Raw genomic sequence first — 17,099 nt, forward strand, 5'->3', positions numbered from 1 at the left:
TGTGCACAAACATTAAGGCTACGCTGCCACCATGGGTTTAAGGCCGGGGCCACACAGGGACTACTGCGATCCTCGCATGACACTCTGCTAACGTTGGCAGTACAACAGAGCCGAGTGTCATGCGAGTGTCCCTGCAACTGAGGTCCGATCGTGTGAGTGGACCTCAGCTGTGGGGGGCGGGCCGGTGCTGAGGAGGGGATGGAGGGACTTATCTCCCTCTCTCCTCAGTTGTGGGCTATTGCCATTCTCGCCCCTGCACTCGCAAAACACCAATGTAATGCGAGTGCAGTGCAATTTTTTTTCTCACCCCATACACTTGAATGGGTGCGAGAGAAACCAAGATCGCATTCCACCCGCAGCATGCTGAGATTGTTTTCATGGTCCGAATAGGGCTGAGAAAATAATCGCTCATGGGTGCTGGCACACAGGCTAATATTGGTCTGAGTGGAATGCGATGTTTTATCACATTCACTCGCTCCGATTTTCATGCCGTGTGTCTTAGGCCTCATGCTGTGTACTTTTGCTTCATCAGAAACACAGTCTCTTACAGTAATGGCAATGTGGCGCCCCAGGACCTGGTCGCCACAACAGCATTGCCCTCCCAAAAGGGTTAATGCTGAGCCTGGAGGTAATTGGGAGATCTATTGGCCAGTAAGTTAACACTCAACACAGTTCTCCCTCCGGCCAGCAGGGGGAGCTCTGAACCTGGAACTTCAGGGAGCATTCCTTAAGTCTGGCTGGAAGGAGGAAGTGTTAGTTAGTCTGGAGACAGGAGTGAAAGAGTGCAGACGCAGAGTAGTGCTGCCTTGTAAACTGTGGCCTAGAGCTGGGATAGCTTGGCCCAGTGAAGCAAGGGGAGCAGAGAGGCACAGCAGGGACTCGGACATCGGAGTCTGTAGTTGCCAGGGCATAAAATCCATCCCTGGTAGCTGAATCCGGAGGGCAGGAGAGCTGTAAGCCCCCTGTCCCAGAAGCAATCTGAAGGTACAACTGCATCCCAAGGGCCTGGTGTGGGCTCCAGCAGAGAAGCACCAGAGAGGGCCTGCGCAGTCTACCACACGGAAAAGGGGACGAACAACAAGTCCCAGCAGCAAGAGGGCAATTGCGAACCCAAAGTGCAGTGTCCTAAAACAGCAGAGAAAGATTAAGGAGTAGGCCTCATACTCAACTGGCCAAAGATCACCCCAGGCACTTCCAGGCCGGCCGGATCATCTATACCATCTGTGACGGTCTCCCTGGACTAAGTTTCTGCCGAGTAAAAGAGGAGAAGGTAAAGAGACTACTGTTTGTGCCTGTTTCTTTCATTGCTTGTCGGCCCTGCACCGTGTTAGTCACGCAGCACCATAGACTTCCACAAGCACCAACTGTGCCCCGGGCATTGCTCCACCTGTGGGGAGCAGTACCAACATTGCTGCCATAACATCATCCCGGTGGCCTCACACAGCAGCGGCGGCTTAATAGCCGCATACCACAGGTGGCGTCACGAACACAAACATTAAAGTCATCAGCCACATATTCAACTGACACCCACCAGGGCCACGGAGCCGGGCCCAGCCACCACTGACTACCACCGGACTAGTCCGGCCCGGCACCGGGTGTCCCACAGCCCTGGGGTGGGCGAGTCACTTTTGGCGTCACGAACAGGATTTCGTGCCCGGTCACACCGGGTACTGTGCGCCTGCAGGAATTGTGCTTAAAAGACTGTGTACTGTCTGTAAACCGCCGCCATTAGCCTCGCCGAGCGCAGGAAGAAGGGGGGCGTGCCTGACAAAGAGCGCGAAGGGAGCGCGCCATCAGAGCAGAGCGCTGTTAACCCCGCGCGACCCAGAAGAAAATTTGAAAAGTGAACGGAGCCTGGTAAGGTTCACTAAGGGGGAGGAAGATGTCCGACTCAGAGGGAGAGCAGGTGGCTGCCATCGCCCAAGGCGCCGCAGCACCGGCCGAAGCAGTCCCAGTCGCCGTCGCCCCAGCCCCCACTGTAGCGCCGGTAATGCCGATCACCATGCCGTACATACCGGGAGCAGAATGGCTGCCGCAGTACTCCGGGGAGTCCCATACCTTGAGTGACTTCAGAGAAAGCCTGCACAGCTTATTCCGGGTGTATCCGCTGACTGAGAGCCAGAAGGTGGGCATAGTAATGGGACAGCTAGCCGGCGCGGCCCAGCGTGAAGTGAAGTCCTGGCCTGATACAGATAAAGGGACAGCAGCCCAGATACTGGCCAAGCTAAAGAGTACTTTTGACACCCGCACCGCAGCAGAGATAAAGATGAGATTCTTTGGGTGCAAGCAGCGGGCCACAGACAGCATAAGGGACTATGCCTTAAACCTGCAAGAGGCCCTGAAAGCAGTTAAACAGGTGGACCCAGAGAGTGTACGTGAAGAAGACAAACTCCTAACTGAGCAGTTCATAGAGGGGCTCCTGTCAGATGCCCACAGGACCCAGCTGCGTATCCTGGTCCTGCAGAACCCTGCTCTGGACTTTGCAAAGTTTAAGGACCAGGCCATCAGGGTACTGAGAGAATCTACACCGAATGACCCAGTACCCCTCCGGCCTCTTGCTATCACGTACCCCGGGGTGGTGCCTGCAACACGAGCCACTGCAGGGGCTGAGGCGCAGTCCCTGGATAAGGATCCCACTGCAGAGCTCAGACAGCAGTTCCAGGAGCTGACCAAGACTGTGGCTGCCCTTGCCAAGACCGTGCAGTCTCTACAAATGACCCCCTCGCCTGCAAAAATCGAGTTGGCCTCCAGCCCAGATGACGTCCCATGGATGCGACAGAGGAGGATTCCGCCGACCCGAGGCAGAGACACAGACCGGTATGATTCAACAGGACAACCGATCTGCCGCCGCTGCAGCCAGGCGGGCCACATTGCACGACGCTGTCCTTTAAATGGGCTGAGCCTGGGGCCAGGAGCCAACCCCCAGGTGTAAGGAAGCCCGGCTCAAACCCCAGCCGCAGCAAGTATGTGGGAGGACGACCGGTCCTTCCCATTGTGCTGGATGGGATCCCTTTGAATGCCCTCCTGGATACGGGGTCCCAGGTAACAACCATCCCCCACAAACTGTACAAAAGATATTGGGCTGATTCAGACATTGACCATGGCCCAGATGATGATTTAACAATTGTGGCCAGTAATGGTCAGCCCTTACCTCAAATTGGGTACAAAGAAGTAACCATTAAAGTGGGGCGGGTGGAATTGCCATGTCAGGGGATGATAATTGTAGATATTGATCGCAAAGAATCTGACCCACTGCTAACCCTTGGTACAAATGTGATAGAAAATTGTATTGCCGAAGTGATAATTTTGTTGCAACAGGCGTCTGAAACTGCCAGCTCCGGGCAGCAGCGTGTCCTACAGAGGGAGATCAGAGCCCTGATGAGGAGGCAGCAAGTAGAGCTAGCCGGAGGAGAAATTGGCAGTGTGAGGGTAAGTGACCCCCTCCCCATTGTAATACCCCCAAGAAGTGAAATGTTGATATGGTGTCGGGCAGCAATAGGCCTCAAGGGTCAGGATTACCATGCCTTGGTAGAACCAGTGTATTCAGACAGTAGGCCTGGAGTCCTGATAGCCAGAGGGGTAGCGGACGTCCGCAAGGGGAGAGTGCCCGTCCGTGTCCTGAATTGTGGGGAGGAGGAGGCCAAATTGCCCCGGTACGCCACTGTAGCAAAACTGTACACTGTCAGTAACAATACCATTAAAGCAGTGGAACCCTTGATCCCGTCTGACCAGGCGGAAGACAATGGCTCCAAGGGGCAGCCGGAAGACTGGTGCCAAAAATTACATGTAGGCACCGACTCCACCCCCTCGCACCAAAAGCATGGGGTTTACCGGGTGGTACAGGAGTACGAGCGGGTCTTCAGCAAACACCCCCTAGATTTTGGGCAGGTGAAAGGGGTTAAACATCAAATCCCCACGGGTGATCATCATCCCATTAAAGAGAGATACCGCCCTGTACCCCCCGCACAGTATCAGTGTGCCAAGGAAATGTTACGGGAAATGAAGGAGGCTGGGGTTATCAGAGATAGTTGTAGCCCCTGGGCAGCTCCACTAGTGCTCGTAAAGAAAAAAGATGGTACAATGAGAATGTGTGTAGATTACAGGCAAATTAACCGCATTACACATAAAGATGCTTATCCACTGCCCAGAATAGAGGAGTCACTAACAGCCTTAAAGTCAGCTAACTATTTCTCCACCTTGGATCTCACCAGTGGGTATTGGCAGGTTCCCGTGGCAGAGGCGGACAAAGAGAAGACTGCATTCACGACACCAATGGGTCTCTGTGAGTTCAACTGTATGCCATTCGGGCTCTGCAACGCCCCAGGGACATTCCAAAGGTTGATGGAGTGCTGCTTGGGCCATCACAACTTTGAAACCGTGCTGTTGTACCTGGATGACGTAATAGTCTACTCCAAGACTTATGAGGACCACCTGAAGCACTTAGCAGAAGTGTTTGAATCCTTGTCGAAATATGGCCTGAAGATCAAGCCGTCCAAATGTCACCTCTTGAAGCCAAAGGTACAGTACCTGGGTCATGTGGTCAGCGCAGAAGGTGTGGCACCTGATCCGGAGAAAGTCACTGTAATCAAGGACTGGCCAAGACCCACCACAGTGAAGGAGGTGCGGCAGTTCCTTGGACTGGTGGGCTACTACCGAAGGTTCATTGATGGTTTCACCAAGATAGCAGCGCCCCTTCAAGATCTCCTGGTGGGCCAGCCAAAGCAGGCTAAGAAGCAGAGCCCTCCATTTGAATGGAGCAGCCAACTGGAAACATCCTTTGTCCGGCTGAAAGGGGCTCTCACGGGAGAAGAAATTCTGGCCTACCCTGACTACAGCCAACCGTTTGTACTGTATACAGACGCCAGCAACGTGGGACTGGGAGCAGTTCTGTCCCAGGTACAGGGAGGCAGAGAGAGGGTGATAGCGTACGCCAGTAGGAAGCTTCGGCCCACAGAAAGGAATCCAGAAAACTACAGTTCCTTCAAGCTGGAGTTCCTCACTATTGTTTGGGCAGTGACTGAACGCTTCAAGCACTATCTGGCATCGGCCAAGTTCACCATCTTCACGGACAACAATCCGTTGACACACCTGGCAACAGCCAAGTTAGGTGCGATGGAACAGCGATGGATGGCCCGGCTGTCTAACTTTGACTTTACCATCAAGTATCGGGCTGGCAAGAAGAATAACAATGCTGATGCGCTGTCCAGAATGCCTCACTTGCCCGAGTCTGGAGAAGACATGGATGAACTCGAAGAGATAGAGTTACCGGCTTTCCATCACCAAGGTGTGTCCCAGTGTGAGCATGCTGTAGGAGTGAAGCGCTCAAGCCAGCACGGGGTCTCGGTCAACCCCTTACTCCACCATAATTGGGAAGAAACACAGAACGGTGACCCGGCCGTGCGATTGGTCAAAGAGAAGCTAGCGCAAGCTGAGACCCATCTTGGCCCAGACGCTCCAGAGGAAGCCCAGCAGCTGTGGAAGGAGAGGGGACGACTGTTCACCTACCAAGGCAAGCTCTGCAAGAGATATGTCAACTATCGAACAAATGAACTTGTCTGGCAGATAGTGGTTCCGCAGAGAGATGCTCCAATGGTCCTAGCAGCGTATCATGATAACGCAGGACACTTCGGGTGGAAGAAGTTGGAAGCCCTACTCCGTGATCGGTTCTATTGGGTGCACATGAGAAAGATGATCGAGAAGTGGTGCCGAGACTGTGGCCCGTGTAACCTGAGGCGGAAAGACGATGCCAGCCAAAGGTCTCCCCTACAGCCAATTGTCACAAAGCAGCCCCTGGAGTTGGTGGCCCTGGACCACGTGAAGTTAACACCAAGCCGGTCAGGCTATGTGTACGCCCTCACCATTGTGGACCATTACTCTCGTTTCCTGGTAGTAGTGCCTGTGAAGGACCAGACAGCCAGGACAGCAGCTAGAGCGTTCCAGGCATCCTTTTGTCGACCTCACGGCTATCCGGAAAGGGTACTGACTGATCAGGGTCCTGCATTCGAGGCTGAAGTGTTCCAAGAGTTCTGTAACATGTACGGTTGTAAGAAAATCCGAACCACACCGTACCACCCCCAAACCAATGGACTGTGCGAGAAAATGAACCATGTGGTTATTGATATGCTGAAGACCCTACCGCTGGAGGAAAGGAACCAATGGCCAGAAAAGTTGCCAGATCTGGTAGACCTGTACAACCACATCCCAGTGAATTCGACCAACTGCAGCCCCGCTTACCTGATGCGAGCCAGACCAGGCAAGTTGCCTGTAGACTTTGAGATGGGGACTGTGTCGCCTGAGGCGGTTCAAGAAATAGAGGATTGGGATACAGAACGGCAGCAGCGGTACCGTAAGGTCCAGGAGTGCGTGGAGAGGAGCCTGTCTCAAGCAAGAACGAGACAAGAACAGCATTACAATCAAACAGCCCCAGCAACTCCCTTAGCACCTGGAGAACAAGTCCTCAAGAAGAAGCGGAAGACGCATAAATTGGATGATCAGTGGGAAAACGAGCCCTACACCATTATCCCCTCCAACTTTGACAATAGTAAGGTATGCCTCATAAGCAAAGATGAAGGCAAGACCTATCAAGCAATTTCCCGAGACCGCCTGAAAGCGTGCCCTGAACGGTGCAGAATCCAAAGAGAAATGGAAGGAGTACAAGGAAGTCCCCAAAGTCAAGAGAAAGGAGGGGAGAGGATTCAAACCATCCTTGGAAAGTTCCCCAAAACTTGGACCCGAATAAACAATGCCATAGTGGTACCAGTTTTGACGTTTCCGCAGTTGGTCGAGCCAGAAACAGAAAAGGTTCCGGATCCACCTAAAGAATCGTCCGCTCCAGCACGAGATGACATGCCAGCAGTGGAACAGGAGGATCAACCCCCTGTCAGTGGTGAACCTGTCATACCCTTGGCGACTCCTAGATCACAAAGGCAACCATCACGCTTACCTATGGGGGTTAGGCCCACCTGTAGTGCTGAGATAGAAGACGCACCACGTAGTCAGGGGCAAACACCAGAGCTACGTAGGTCCCAGCGCAGCACTCGGGGACAACCCCCTCTAAGGTATAGGGAGTCAACTGTATAAGGGAAAGAGTACTTATTAGGATGTAAATAGTTATGCAAAATGTCTGTCATGTTGTGTACAAAATGTTTTCTTTTTCTTTGATTGCGAAAATGGACAATTGGGCCACTGGACTATGGGTGGCCAACACCTAAATTGTTCATAGTTAGCACCAGTGTGCTCAACACCCCTGAAGAAAAACCCGTCCGGCGTGCATAGAGTGGGGTCATCAATGCTCTGACGCACGCCCAGAGCCTACGTTGGGGGTTTGAACGCGGCGGGTCCCCCATGGAGCAGTGTAATGGACACCCGGCGGGGAGCCACACTGGACTCTTATAGTAATGTTTAAGGTTGTAACGTTAAAGTAATTGCGCCTCCCATAATGGGATGAAATGTTCTAACATGTCATGTTTGTCTCTACAGTCCGGGAGTACTGAATTTAACTAAGGGGGAGTGTGGCGCCCCAGGACCTGGTCGCCACAACAGCATTGCCCTCCCAAAAGGGTTAATGCTGAGCCTGGAGGTAATTGGGAGATCTATTGGCCAGTAAGTTAACACTCAACACAGTTCTCCCTCCGGCCAGCAGGGGGAGCTCTGAACCTGGAACTTCAGGGAGCATTCCTTAAGTCTGGCTGGAAGGAGGAAGTGTTAGTTAGTCTGGAGACAGGAGTGAAAGAGTGCAGACGCAGAGCAGTGCTGCCTTGTAAACTGGGGCCTAGAGCTGGGATAGCTTGGCCCAGTGAAGCAAGGGGAGCAGAGAGGCACAGCAGGGACTCGGACATCGGAGTCTGTAGTTGCCAGGGCATAAAATCCATCCCTGGTAGCTGAATCCGGAGGGCAGGAGAGCTGTAAGCCCCCTGTCCCAGAAGCAATCTGAAGGTACAACTGCATCCCAAGGGCCTGGTGTGGGCTCCAGCAGAGAAGCACCAGAGAGGGCCTGCGCAGTCTACCACACGGAAAAGGGGACGAACAACAAGTCCCAGCAGCAAGAGGGCAATTGCGAACCCAAAGTGCAGTGTCCTAAAACAGCAGAGAAAGATTAAGGAGTAGGCCTCATACTCAACTGGCCAAAGATCACCCCAGGCACTTCCAGGCCGGCCGGATCATCTATACCATCTGTGACGGTCTCCCTGGACTAAGTTTCTGCCGAGTAAAAGAGGAGAAGGTAAAGAGACTACTGTTTGTGCCTGTTTCTTTCATTGCTTGTCGGCCCTGCACCGTGTTAGTCACGCAGCACCATAGACTTCCACAAGCACCAACTGTGCCCCGGGCATTGCTCCACCTGTGGGGAGCAGTACCAACATTGCTGCCATAACATCATCCCGGTGGCCTCACACAGCAGCGGCGGCTTAATAGCCGCATACCACAGGTGGCGTCACGAACACAAACATTAAAGTCATCAGCCACATATTCAACTGACACCCACCAGGGCCACGGAGCCGGGCCCAGCCACCACTGACTACCACCGGACTAGTCCGGCCCGGCACCGGGTGTCCCACAGCCCTGGGGTGGGCGAGTCAGCAAAGTGGATGTGAATTCCTTTATTCCGGCAGTTAATAAATCTGATTTTAACACGTAGGGTCTGATTCTTCATTTGTGGGGTGTTTTTGTTTTTTTTAGTTATATTATTGACACTGCAAATACTTGCTGATCTGTGGAAGTCTGGGTCCCAAGACCACCAGCGATGGCACAAAGCACCCGCTCTAAAGTGCGCAGCACACACAAAGCGGTGCAGCAGGTCAATAGTAAGATAGATTCCATTCACACGCTGGTGTATACAGGCACAGAGACTTACTACTACTACTGTACACTGCTTTGTGTGTGCTGCATACAAGAGCTGCATTTTGTGTGGTCGATGAGGGTCTTTGGTAAAAAGTCCGATCAGGTTTTTTTGTTTTTTTTTGCAGAGTGTCTTTATCTGCACGCACTCATTACTCACAAAAAGTTAGGGATATCTGGCTTTCGGGTGAAAGTTATGGAAAATGTAAAAAGTTCACGCTACAGTGATATTTTATCATGGAGTAGGGCATTTAACTAGAAGCAGCAATAGTGATTTACTCATCTCAAACAGATTGAAACAAAAGCCAACAGCAGTGGTGGGTATATACCCAACTTGTCAATAAGTTGTCATCAATTACAGCTGACAATGATGTCTCGTACTAGTCACAAGTGGAGTTATTGTCTGCGGAGGTATGGCATCCCATTCTTCTTGAAGTGCGGACCTCGGGTCATTGAGGTTCTGGGGTACAGAGTTACGGCCTCTACATGGCGACTCAGCTGGTCCCATAGGTTTTCTATGGGATTCAGGTCTGGAGAAACTGCAGCCGCTCCATTTGAGATCTCCCAGTTTCCAGGACCTGTTCCCTAATGATGTGACATTGATGAGCTGGAGCATTATCGTCCATGAAGATGAAATTAGGCCTGTGGTGTTCATACAGAGGAACAATGACTGGATTGATTGTTATTCCAGTAGTAGGGCAGTTCTGTACTGACTAGAAAAACCAAGCCACACTGTAACACCACCAAAGGCTTGTCTGGTGACAACATTGACGTCACCAACATTGTTGGCGGCCATCATTTTTGCTCAGTGTGATTCGCCTTTCATCAGTGAACAGCACTGAGGCCCACTGATCTCTCGTGCAGCATAGAGGACACCCGTGCCTGGTGGTGTCAGGTACCTTGCAGGTTGTATAGCACACAGATCACACTGACGTAAAATGTTATGATAGTCTGACGTGACACTTGGATGCCTCACCTCCTGTAAATTTGTTGGGTTCTGTGGTATTCATCATCTGGTTCTGAAGGGCATTGTTCACAATAAAGCAGTCATCAGTGTGGGATGTGGCCAAAGGACGTCCACTTCTCTGCCTTTCTGTGACTCTTCCAGTCTCTCTCTATTTCTGTACAACCTGCTGATGACTCTCAGTGGCCACTTCCGTCTGAAAACATGCTGCTTGATGCTTCACAATGGCGCTGTACTGCTGACCAATTTTTAGGTGTTGTCTTAGTCTCATGATGTCAAAATGTGAACAGTATGATGAGGATGGTTTAACACCAATTCTAATTGAACCCCGTAATTTATGGGGCGATTCATGGATCAAACACCTGTTGTGAAAGAACAGCATGTTGTGCAAAAAGTCCTGAAACATTGTTAAGTCGGACATGAGTATCCAAAAGACAAGCAAAAGTCACAATAAGGTTACCTGAAAAGATTCGAGGGGATTGTAGGGTCATACTGACATTTCAAATTTCACCTGAAAGCCAAATATTCCTAACTCTTGTGTGTGTGTGTGTGTGTGTGTGTGTGTGTGTGTGTGTGTGTGTGTGTGTGTGTGCGTGTGTATATATATATATATATATATATATATACAGTTAGGTCCAGAAATATTTGGACAGTGACACAAGTTTTGTTAGTTTAGCTGTTTACAAAAACATGTTCAGAAATACAATTATATATATAATATGGGCTGAAAGTGCACACTCCCAGCTGCAATATGAGAGTTTTCACATCCAAATCGGAGAAAGGGTTTAGGAATCATAGCTCTGTAATGCATAGCCTCCTCTTTTTCAAGGGACCAAAAGTAATTGGACAAGGGACTCTAAGGGCTGCAATTAACTCTGAAGGCGTCTCCCTCGTTAACCTGTAATCAATGAAGTAGTTAAAAGGTCTGGGGTTGATTACAGGTGTGTGGTTTTGCATTTGGAAGCTGTTGCTGTGACCAGACAACATGCGGTCTAAAGAACTCTCAATTGACATGAAGCAGAACATCCTGAGGCTGAAAAAAAAGAAAAAATCCATCAGAGAGATAGCAGACATGCTTGGAGTAGCAAAATCAACAGTCGGGTACATTCTGAGAAAAAAGGAATTGACTGGTGAGCTTGGGAACTCAAAAAGGCCTGGGCGTCCACGGATGACAACAGTGGTGGATGATCGCCGCATACTTTCTTTGGTGAAGAAGAACCCGTTCACAACATCAACTGAAGTCCAGAACACTCTCAGTGAAGTAAAGTATCTGTCTCTAAGTCAACAGTAAAGAGAAGACTCCATGAAAGTAAATACAAAGGGTTCACATCTAGATGCAAACCATTCATCAATTCCAAAAATAGACAGGCCAGAGTTAAATTTGCTGAAAAACACCTCATGAAGCCAGCTCAGTTCTGGAAAAGTATTCTATGGACAGATGAGACAAAGATCAACCTGTACCAGAATGATGGGAAGAAAAAAGTTTGGAGAAGAAAGGGAACGGCACATGATCCAAGGCACACCACATCCTCTGTAAAACATGGTGGAGGCAACGTGATGGCATGGGCATGCATGGCTTTCAATGGCACTGGGTCACTTGTGTTTATTGATGACATAACAGCAGACAAGAGTAGCCGGATGAATTCTGAAGTGTACCGGGATATACTTTCAGCCCAGATTCAGCCAAATGCCGCAAAGTTGATCGGACGGCGCTTCATAGTACAGATGGACAATGACCCCAAGCATACAGCCAAAGCTACCCAGGAGTTCATGAGTGCAAAAAAGTGGAACATTCTGCAATGGCCAAGTCAATCACCAGATCTTAACCCAATTGAGCATGCATTTCACTTGCTCAAATCCAGACTTAAGACGGAAAGACCCACAAACAAGCAAGACCTGAAGGCTGCGGCTTTAAAGGCCTGGCAAAGCATTAAGAAGGAGGAAACCTAGCGTTTGGTGATGTCCATGGGTTCCAGACTTAAGGCAGTGATTGCCTCCAAAGGATTCGCAACAAAATATTGAAATAAAATTTTTTTTTTTGGGTTTGGTTTATTTGTCCAATTACATTTGACCTCCTAAAATGTGGAGTGTTTGTAAAGAAATGTGTACAATTCCTACAATTTCTAGCAGATATTTTTGTTCAAACCTTCAAATTAAACGTTACAATCTGCACTTGAATTCTGTTGTAGAGGTTTCATTTCAAATCCAATGTGGTGGCATGCAGAGCCCAACTCGCGAACATTGTGTCACTGTCCAAATATTTCTGGACCTAACTGTATATATATATATATATGTATAATTTATTTTGCATAACATTGCAACCCTTTTAACCTCCCAAAAAGTCAGATTTTACTTAGATGTCGCCAGATTTTTTAGACATACTGTATATAAAATCACACCGGGAGGGAACAATTGTAACACGTTTGCCCAACACAGTTTTGAGGCATCATCTGGAAACCCTACACAATGATGAACATAAAAAAACCAGAACACAGGAAATAGACTTTAAAAAAAGGTGCAAATTAAAAGCCAGACAAAAGCATAAAATAAAGGTGCAAATGCAATGATGAGTGAGGCCCTTAATGCTCTGAGTTAAAGGAACGTCTACCGCTCTCCAATCAAATGACTAAGTGACATTACAGGGACCATACACATCTTATGGTCACTATAGGGCCTGCAATTCACCCTCACGTACTTAACCCTTTCCAGTTTGGAGCGTTTGGCTTCAGCTTATAGTACTCTTTACTTTTTAGCACTGCGTCATCGTTCATTTTCAGCTCCAGGGATTTTTCATGCTGCTCTTCTGAACAAACTGAAAAGTCGTTCCTAGGATAAAAAAAAAGTTAATGTATTCAATGAGTTCATTGTGTAACATAGAGATAGCGCCCGCTTGTGACTACATGCGGCACTGAGATGCTAAACTGAATGGCTTAAGATAAGACAAAATGCAGGCAGGAAGAGAGGCAAAAACACATAAAACTCCAGCACCAAATAGTGATTGACAGAATGTTATACGGGATACTATTCACAAAATGTCTATACTGGAAGGCCACATGTACATGTTTAGTATTTGGTGAGTTTTTTACCTCAGTATTTGAAGCCAAAACCAGGCGTGGAGGAAAATACAGAAGTGGTGCCCGTGTTTCTATTATACTTTTCCTCTGATTGTTCCACTCCTGGTTTTGGCTACAAATACTGAGGTAAAAAACTCACCAAATACTCAACGTGTGCACGTGGCCTAAATGTTTAGGAGAATCGAGTCCCACTAAGGCCACGTGCACACGTTGAGTATTTGGTGAGTTTTTTTACCTCAGTATTTGTAAGACAAAACCAGGAGTAGGTGAATAATCTAGAAGTGGTGCCCGTGTTTCTATTATACTTTTCCTTTGATTGTTCCACTCCCACTCCTGACCTTAGGTTACGTGCATTTTAAGTGCGTTTTTTTTTTCCCTGTGGGTTTTATTGTGTTTTTTTTTTTCTTTTGATGTGTTAAGTCCTTTAAATAATAATGCTTCTGTTTTTATATTTTTCTGTTGCTTAGCTCAGAAAAAACTTTATAGCTAACTTCAAGTGTGTATTACAAACATTTTAAGTGTGTTGTTTTATATTTTTTACCTGGGAATACTTTTTCTCACATTGCTCGACTCCCGGTTTTGGGTACAAATACTGAGGTAAAAAACTCATCAAATACTCAACGTGTGCACATGGCCTTAGTGGGACCCTGTTCTCCTAAACATTTAGGCCACGTGCACATATTGAGTATTGTCCTCAGCTCATTCAAGTCTATGGGTAAAATCTGCAAATAATACGAAGCGTGAAAGACTCATCGTAGGAACTTGTTCTTAAGCTGGTGTCACACTAAACGACAGCGACAACGACGTCGCTGTTACGTCACCATTTTCGGTGACGTAACAGCGACCTTGTAAGTCGCTGTTATGATCGCTGCTTAGCTGTCAAACACAGCAGAAGCAGCGATCATAAGGTCGCTGTGCTACATGTTCAGAGAGCAGGGAGCCGCGCTTAGCGCTGGCTCCTTGCTCTCCTGCAGCACACATCGGGTTAATTAACCCGATGTGTGCTGCAGCTACATGTCACAGTGCAGAGAGCAGGGAGCCGCGCGCACTGCTTAGCGCTGGCTCCTTGCTCTCCTTGCTACAGTATGCATCGGGTTAATTACCCGATGCATACTGCAGCCACATGTCACAGTGCAGGAGCCGGCGCTGGCAGCAAGAGCGGAGGCTGGTAACCAGCGTAAACATCGGGTAACCAGGGAAAGGTCTTCCCTTGGTTACCCGATGTTTACGCTGGTTACAGCTTACCGCAGCTGCCAGTGCCGGCTCCTGATCGCTTCATTTCGTCGCTCTCTCGCTGTCACACACAGCGATGTGTGTGTCACAGCGGGAGAGTGACGACCAAAAAATGAAGCTGGACATTCAGCAACGACCGGCGACCTCACAGCAGGGGCCAGGTCGTTGCTGGATGTCACACACAGCGACAGCGACGGGACGTCGCTGCAACGTCACAGAAAATGGTGACGTAGCAGCGACGTCGTTGTCGTCGTCGTTATGTGTGACACCAGCTTTAGAGATAGGGTTACTGTGTCTTTAATGCATTATGTGGGGAAAGACCATAGTAATGGAATCAGTCAGACACATAACCAAATACCAGATATGGCTTCTCTCCAACGAGTCCATTAAGTCCATACCCCGTATCACAGGAAGAAACTGGATTGTGAAGTTGATAAACTCTCCAGATCTCATTAGGTGGACACGTCCTCTATGGGCTCATGCCTCATGACCATTCGGAGTCCATTGTTCTCACTATGGGCTACTCCGGTATGTATGCACACGTCGAGTATTTGGTGACTTTTTTACCTCAGTATTTGTAGCCAAAACCTGAAGTGGAACAATCACAGGAAAAGTATAATAGAAACACGGGCTCCACTTCTGTATTTATCTCCCACTACTGGTTTGGGCTACAAACACTGAGGTAAAAAATTCATCAAATACTCTGTGTGCATGTAGCCTTGGATCCCAATCTGCGGCTGTAAGGGAAATACACTGCTTTTCAATCCAAGTCTCTTGAATTGCTGGTAGGTTGGATATCGGTGTGTGATAAGTACCTGCTTTGTGATTCCATCCAACCAGAGTCATCAAAGATCTTCTCTGGCACCTCACCCTTCTGCTCTTTCAGCTCCTTCAGTCTAGGTGGCATAAATCACATAGATATCAATCTATTTATTGTAGAAGCCAACAAGCCCTGCTTCATTCACCCTCAGAATGTGTGGACAGCCAATGCCTCACGGACCATCATCTAGAACACTGGTTCCTTCACTTTGCTAAATCCAGCATAAAGGGGGCTTTACACGCTACGATATCGTTAATGTTTTGTCGTCGGGGTCAAGTTGTTAGTGACGCACATCCGGCGTCATTAACGATATCGCAGCGTGTGACACTGACCAGCGACCTTAAGCGACCTCAAAAATGGTGAAATTCGTTCACCATGGAGAGGTCGTCCCAAACTCAAAAATCGGTAAGGGTTGTTTATCCAGGTGGTTCATCGCTCATGCGGCAGCACACATCGCTGTGTGACACCGCAGGAGCGAGGAACGTCTCCTTACCTACCGCCGGCCACAATGAGGAAGAAAGGAGGTGGGAGGGATGTTACGTCCTGCTCATCTCCGCCCCTCCGCTTTCATTGGCCGGCCGCTTAGTGACGTTGCGGTGACGTCGCTGTGATGCCGAACGTCCCTCCCCCTTGAAGGAGGGATTGTTCGGCAGTCACAGCGACGACGACGACCAGGTAAGTATGTGTGACGCTGCCGTAGCGATAATGTTCGCTACGGCAGCAATCTCAAACAATCGCATGCGCGACGGGGGCGGGTACTTACACGCTCGCTATCACTACAAATTGCTAGCGATATCGCTACCGTGTAAAGCCCCCTTTAGGCCACAATAGTAGATATGTTTTGAACCCTTTGGGCAGAACCATTGCTTGTACTTTATAACATGAAGCTGCCCTTGGTTCTGGTGCATACTTGTTCTACTGGAGGTCCATGGTGGAGCAGCTTCCCAAGCTTTGTGCAGTTAAACACTTTGAGGACATGTCCCTCATGCATAATATAGAAGATAGACTGAGCTTGCACAAGTTTATATTACAGTCTATATAGGGACCACAATGACAGGACTGACCACAGGTCTCCCAACTCAAACTTACAGCCTCATACACACATGGGAGACTGTATGTTCATGTTGGCAGACCTGCGGTCGGTCTGGACATAGTGGTCCGTATACAGACTGTGAAATACGCCATCTGAACCCGGTATTAGGCTCTGTGCACATTGCACCATTCTTATAGTAAGACATAGCCATATGGTAGGGGCAGATTGTAAAATAACATATACCACATAGTAGACTTTTGTATAGTTGGGCCTCTGTATAGCAAAGTACAGTCTGCAGCTCTTTCCTAAACAGTAAAAAAAAAAAATAGGTATGTGAATAGCCCCATAGAGTACCATAGGTCCAATTCCTATCTTTGAACATCACAGATAGCACTTGTAAGTGAAAAACGAACATCTGAATGAGGCCTTAGATTAGTCCAGCAACTAAGCCCCTCATCCATTCTGAGGCCGCGAGTTCAGTTCCAAGTCCCAGGTGAAGCTCTCCAGCATTTCCATATTGCCCATTGATTCCACGCCCCCACATGAGCTTCATTTTAAAGATCAGTGTAACGCTCATATTATTATAAGTTTATGTCACTGCATTCATACCTGGGCTCCAAACGCTCTTTAACTTTGGCAATAGATCGTACATATGGTGCAATCTGCTTGGCGATTGTGGTTAAGTAGCTGTTTTCTTGTTTGAGTTGCTGGAGGTCATGTAGTTGAGCTGTTATTATGAAGAAACCAGTAGTCAACAATTTGGCAATGTGCATATTACGTCTTTGTCAGGCAGGTCCGCTCCAAAACCTGAGATAGTTTTAATTAAAGGCAATCTGTCACCAGGTTTTTGTCACCTCATGTGAGAGCAGCATAATGTAGGGGCAGAGACCCTGATTCCAGTGATGCGTCATTTACTGAGCTGTTTAGTGTAGTTTTGATAAAATCACAGATTAATCAGGAGGAAATTATCATTACAGGACTACTTGGCATGATGCAGGTAGTCCAGCATATTCATGAGATCTGTATAACTGCTAGTGTGTCGCCCTGGGCAAGCCAGGGGACACAGGTCACACACCACCACACCCCACATCCCAGGTAGGCACACCTAAGCTGAACCACAAATCCTTGTTGCCTTCCTCC

General features: G+C 48.7%; 1 protein-coding gene across 1 annotated transcript in view; it reads right to left on the reverse strand.

Annotated features, from left to right (window-relative positions):
* Positions 1-12,465: 12,465 nt before the first annotated feature.
* The window catches only part of RNF207 (ring finger protein 207), a 159,585-nt gene continuing 154,951 nt past the window's right edge, over positions 12,466-17,099 (reverse strand). Inside the window, exons 18-20 of the mRNA XM_075328790.1 lie at positions 16,569-16,686; positions 14,922-15,002; positions 12,466-12,625 (exon numbers count right to left, since the gene is read on the reverse strand). Coding sequence (XP_075184905.1) covers positions 12,487-12,625; positions 14,922-15,002; positions 16,569-16,686 — 338 coding nt within the window. The 3' untranslated portion in view covers positions 12,466-12,486. The remainder of the gene's footprint in view (positions 12,626-14,921; positions 15,003-16,568; positions 16,687-17,099) is intronic.

The sequence above is a fragment of the Anomaloglossus baeobatrachus genome, chromosome 11 (assembly GCF_048569485.1).
Source record: "Anomaloglossus baeobatrachus isolate aAnoBae1 chromosome 11, aAnoBae1.hap1, whole genome shotgun sequence".
Taxonomy (NCBI): Eukaryota; Metazoa; Chordata; class Amphibia; order Anura; family Aromobatidae; genus Anomaloglossus; species Anomaloglossus baeobatrachus.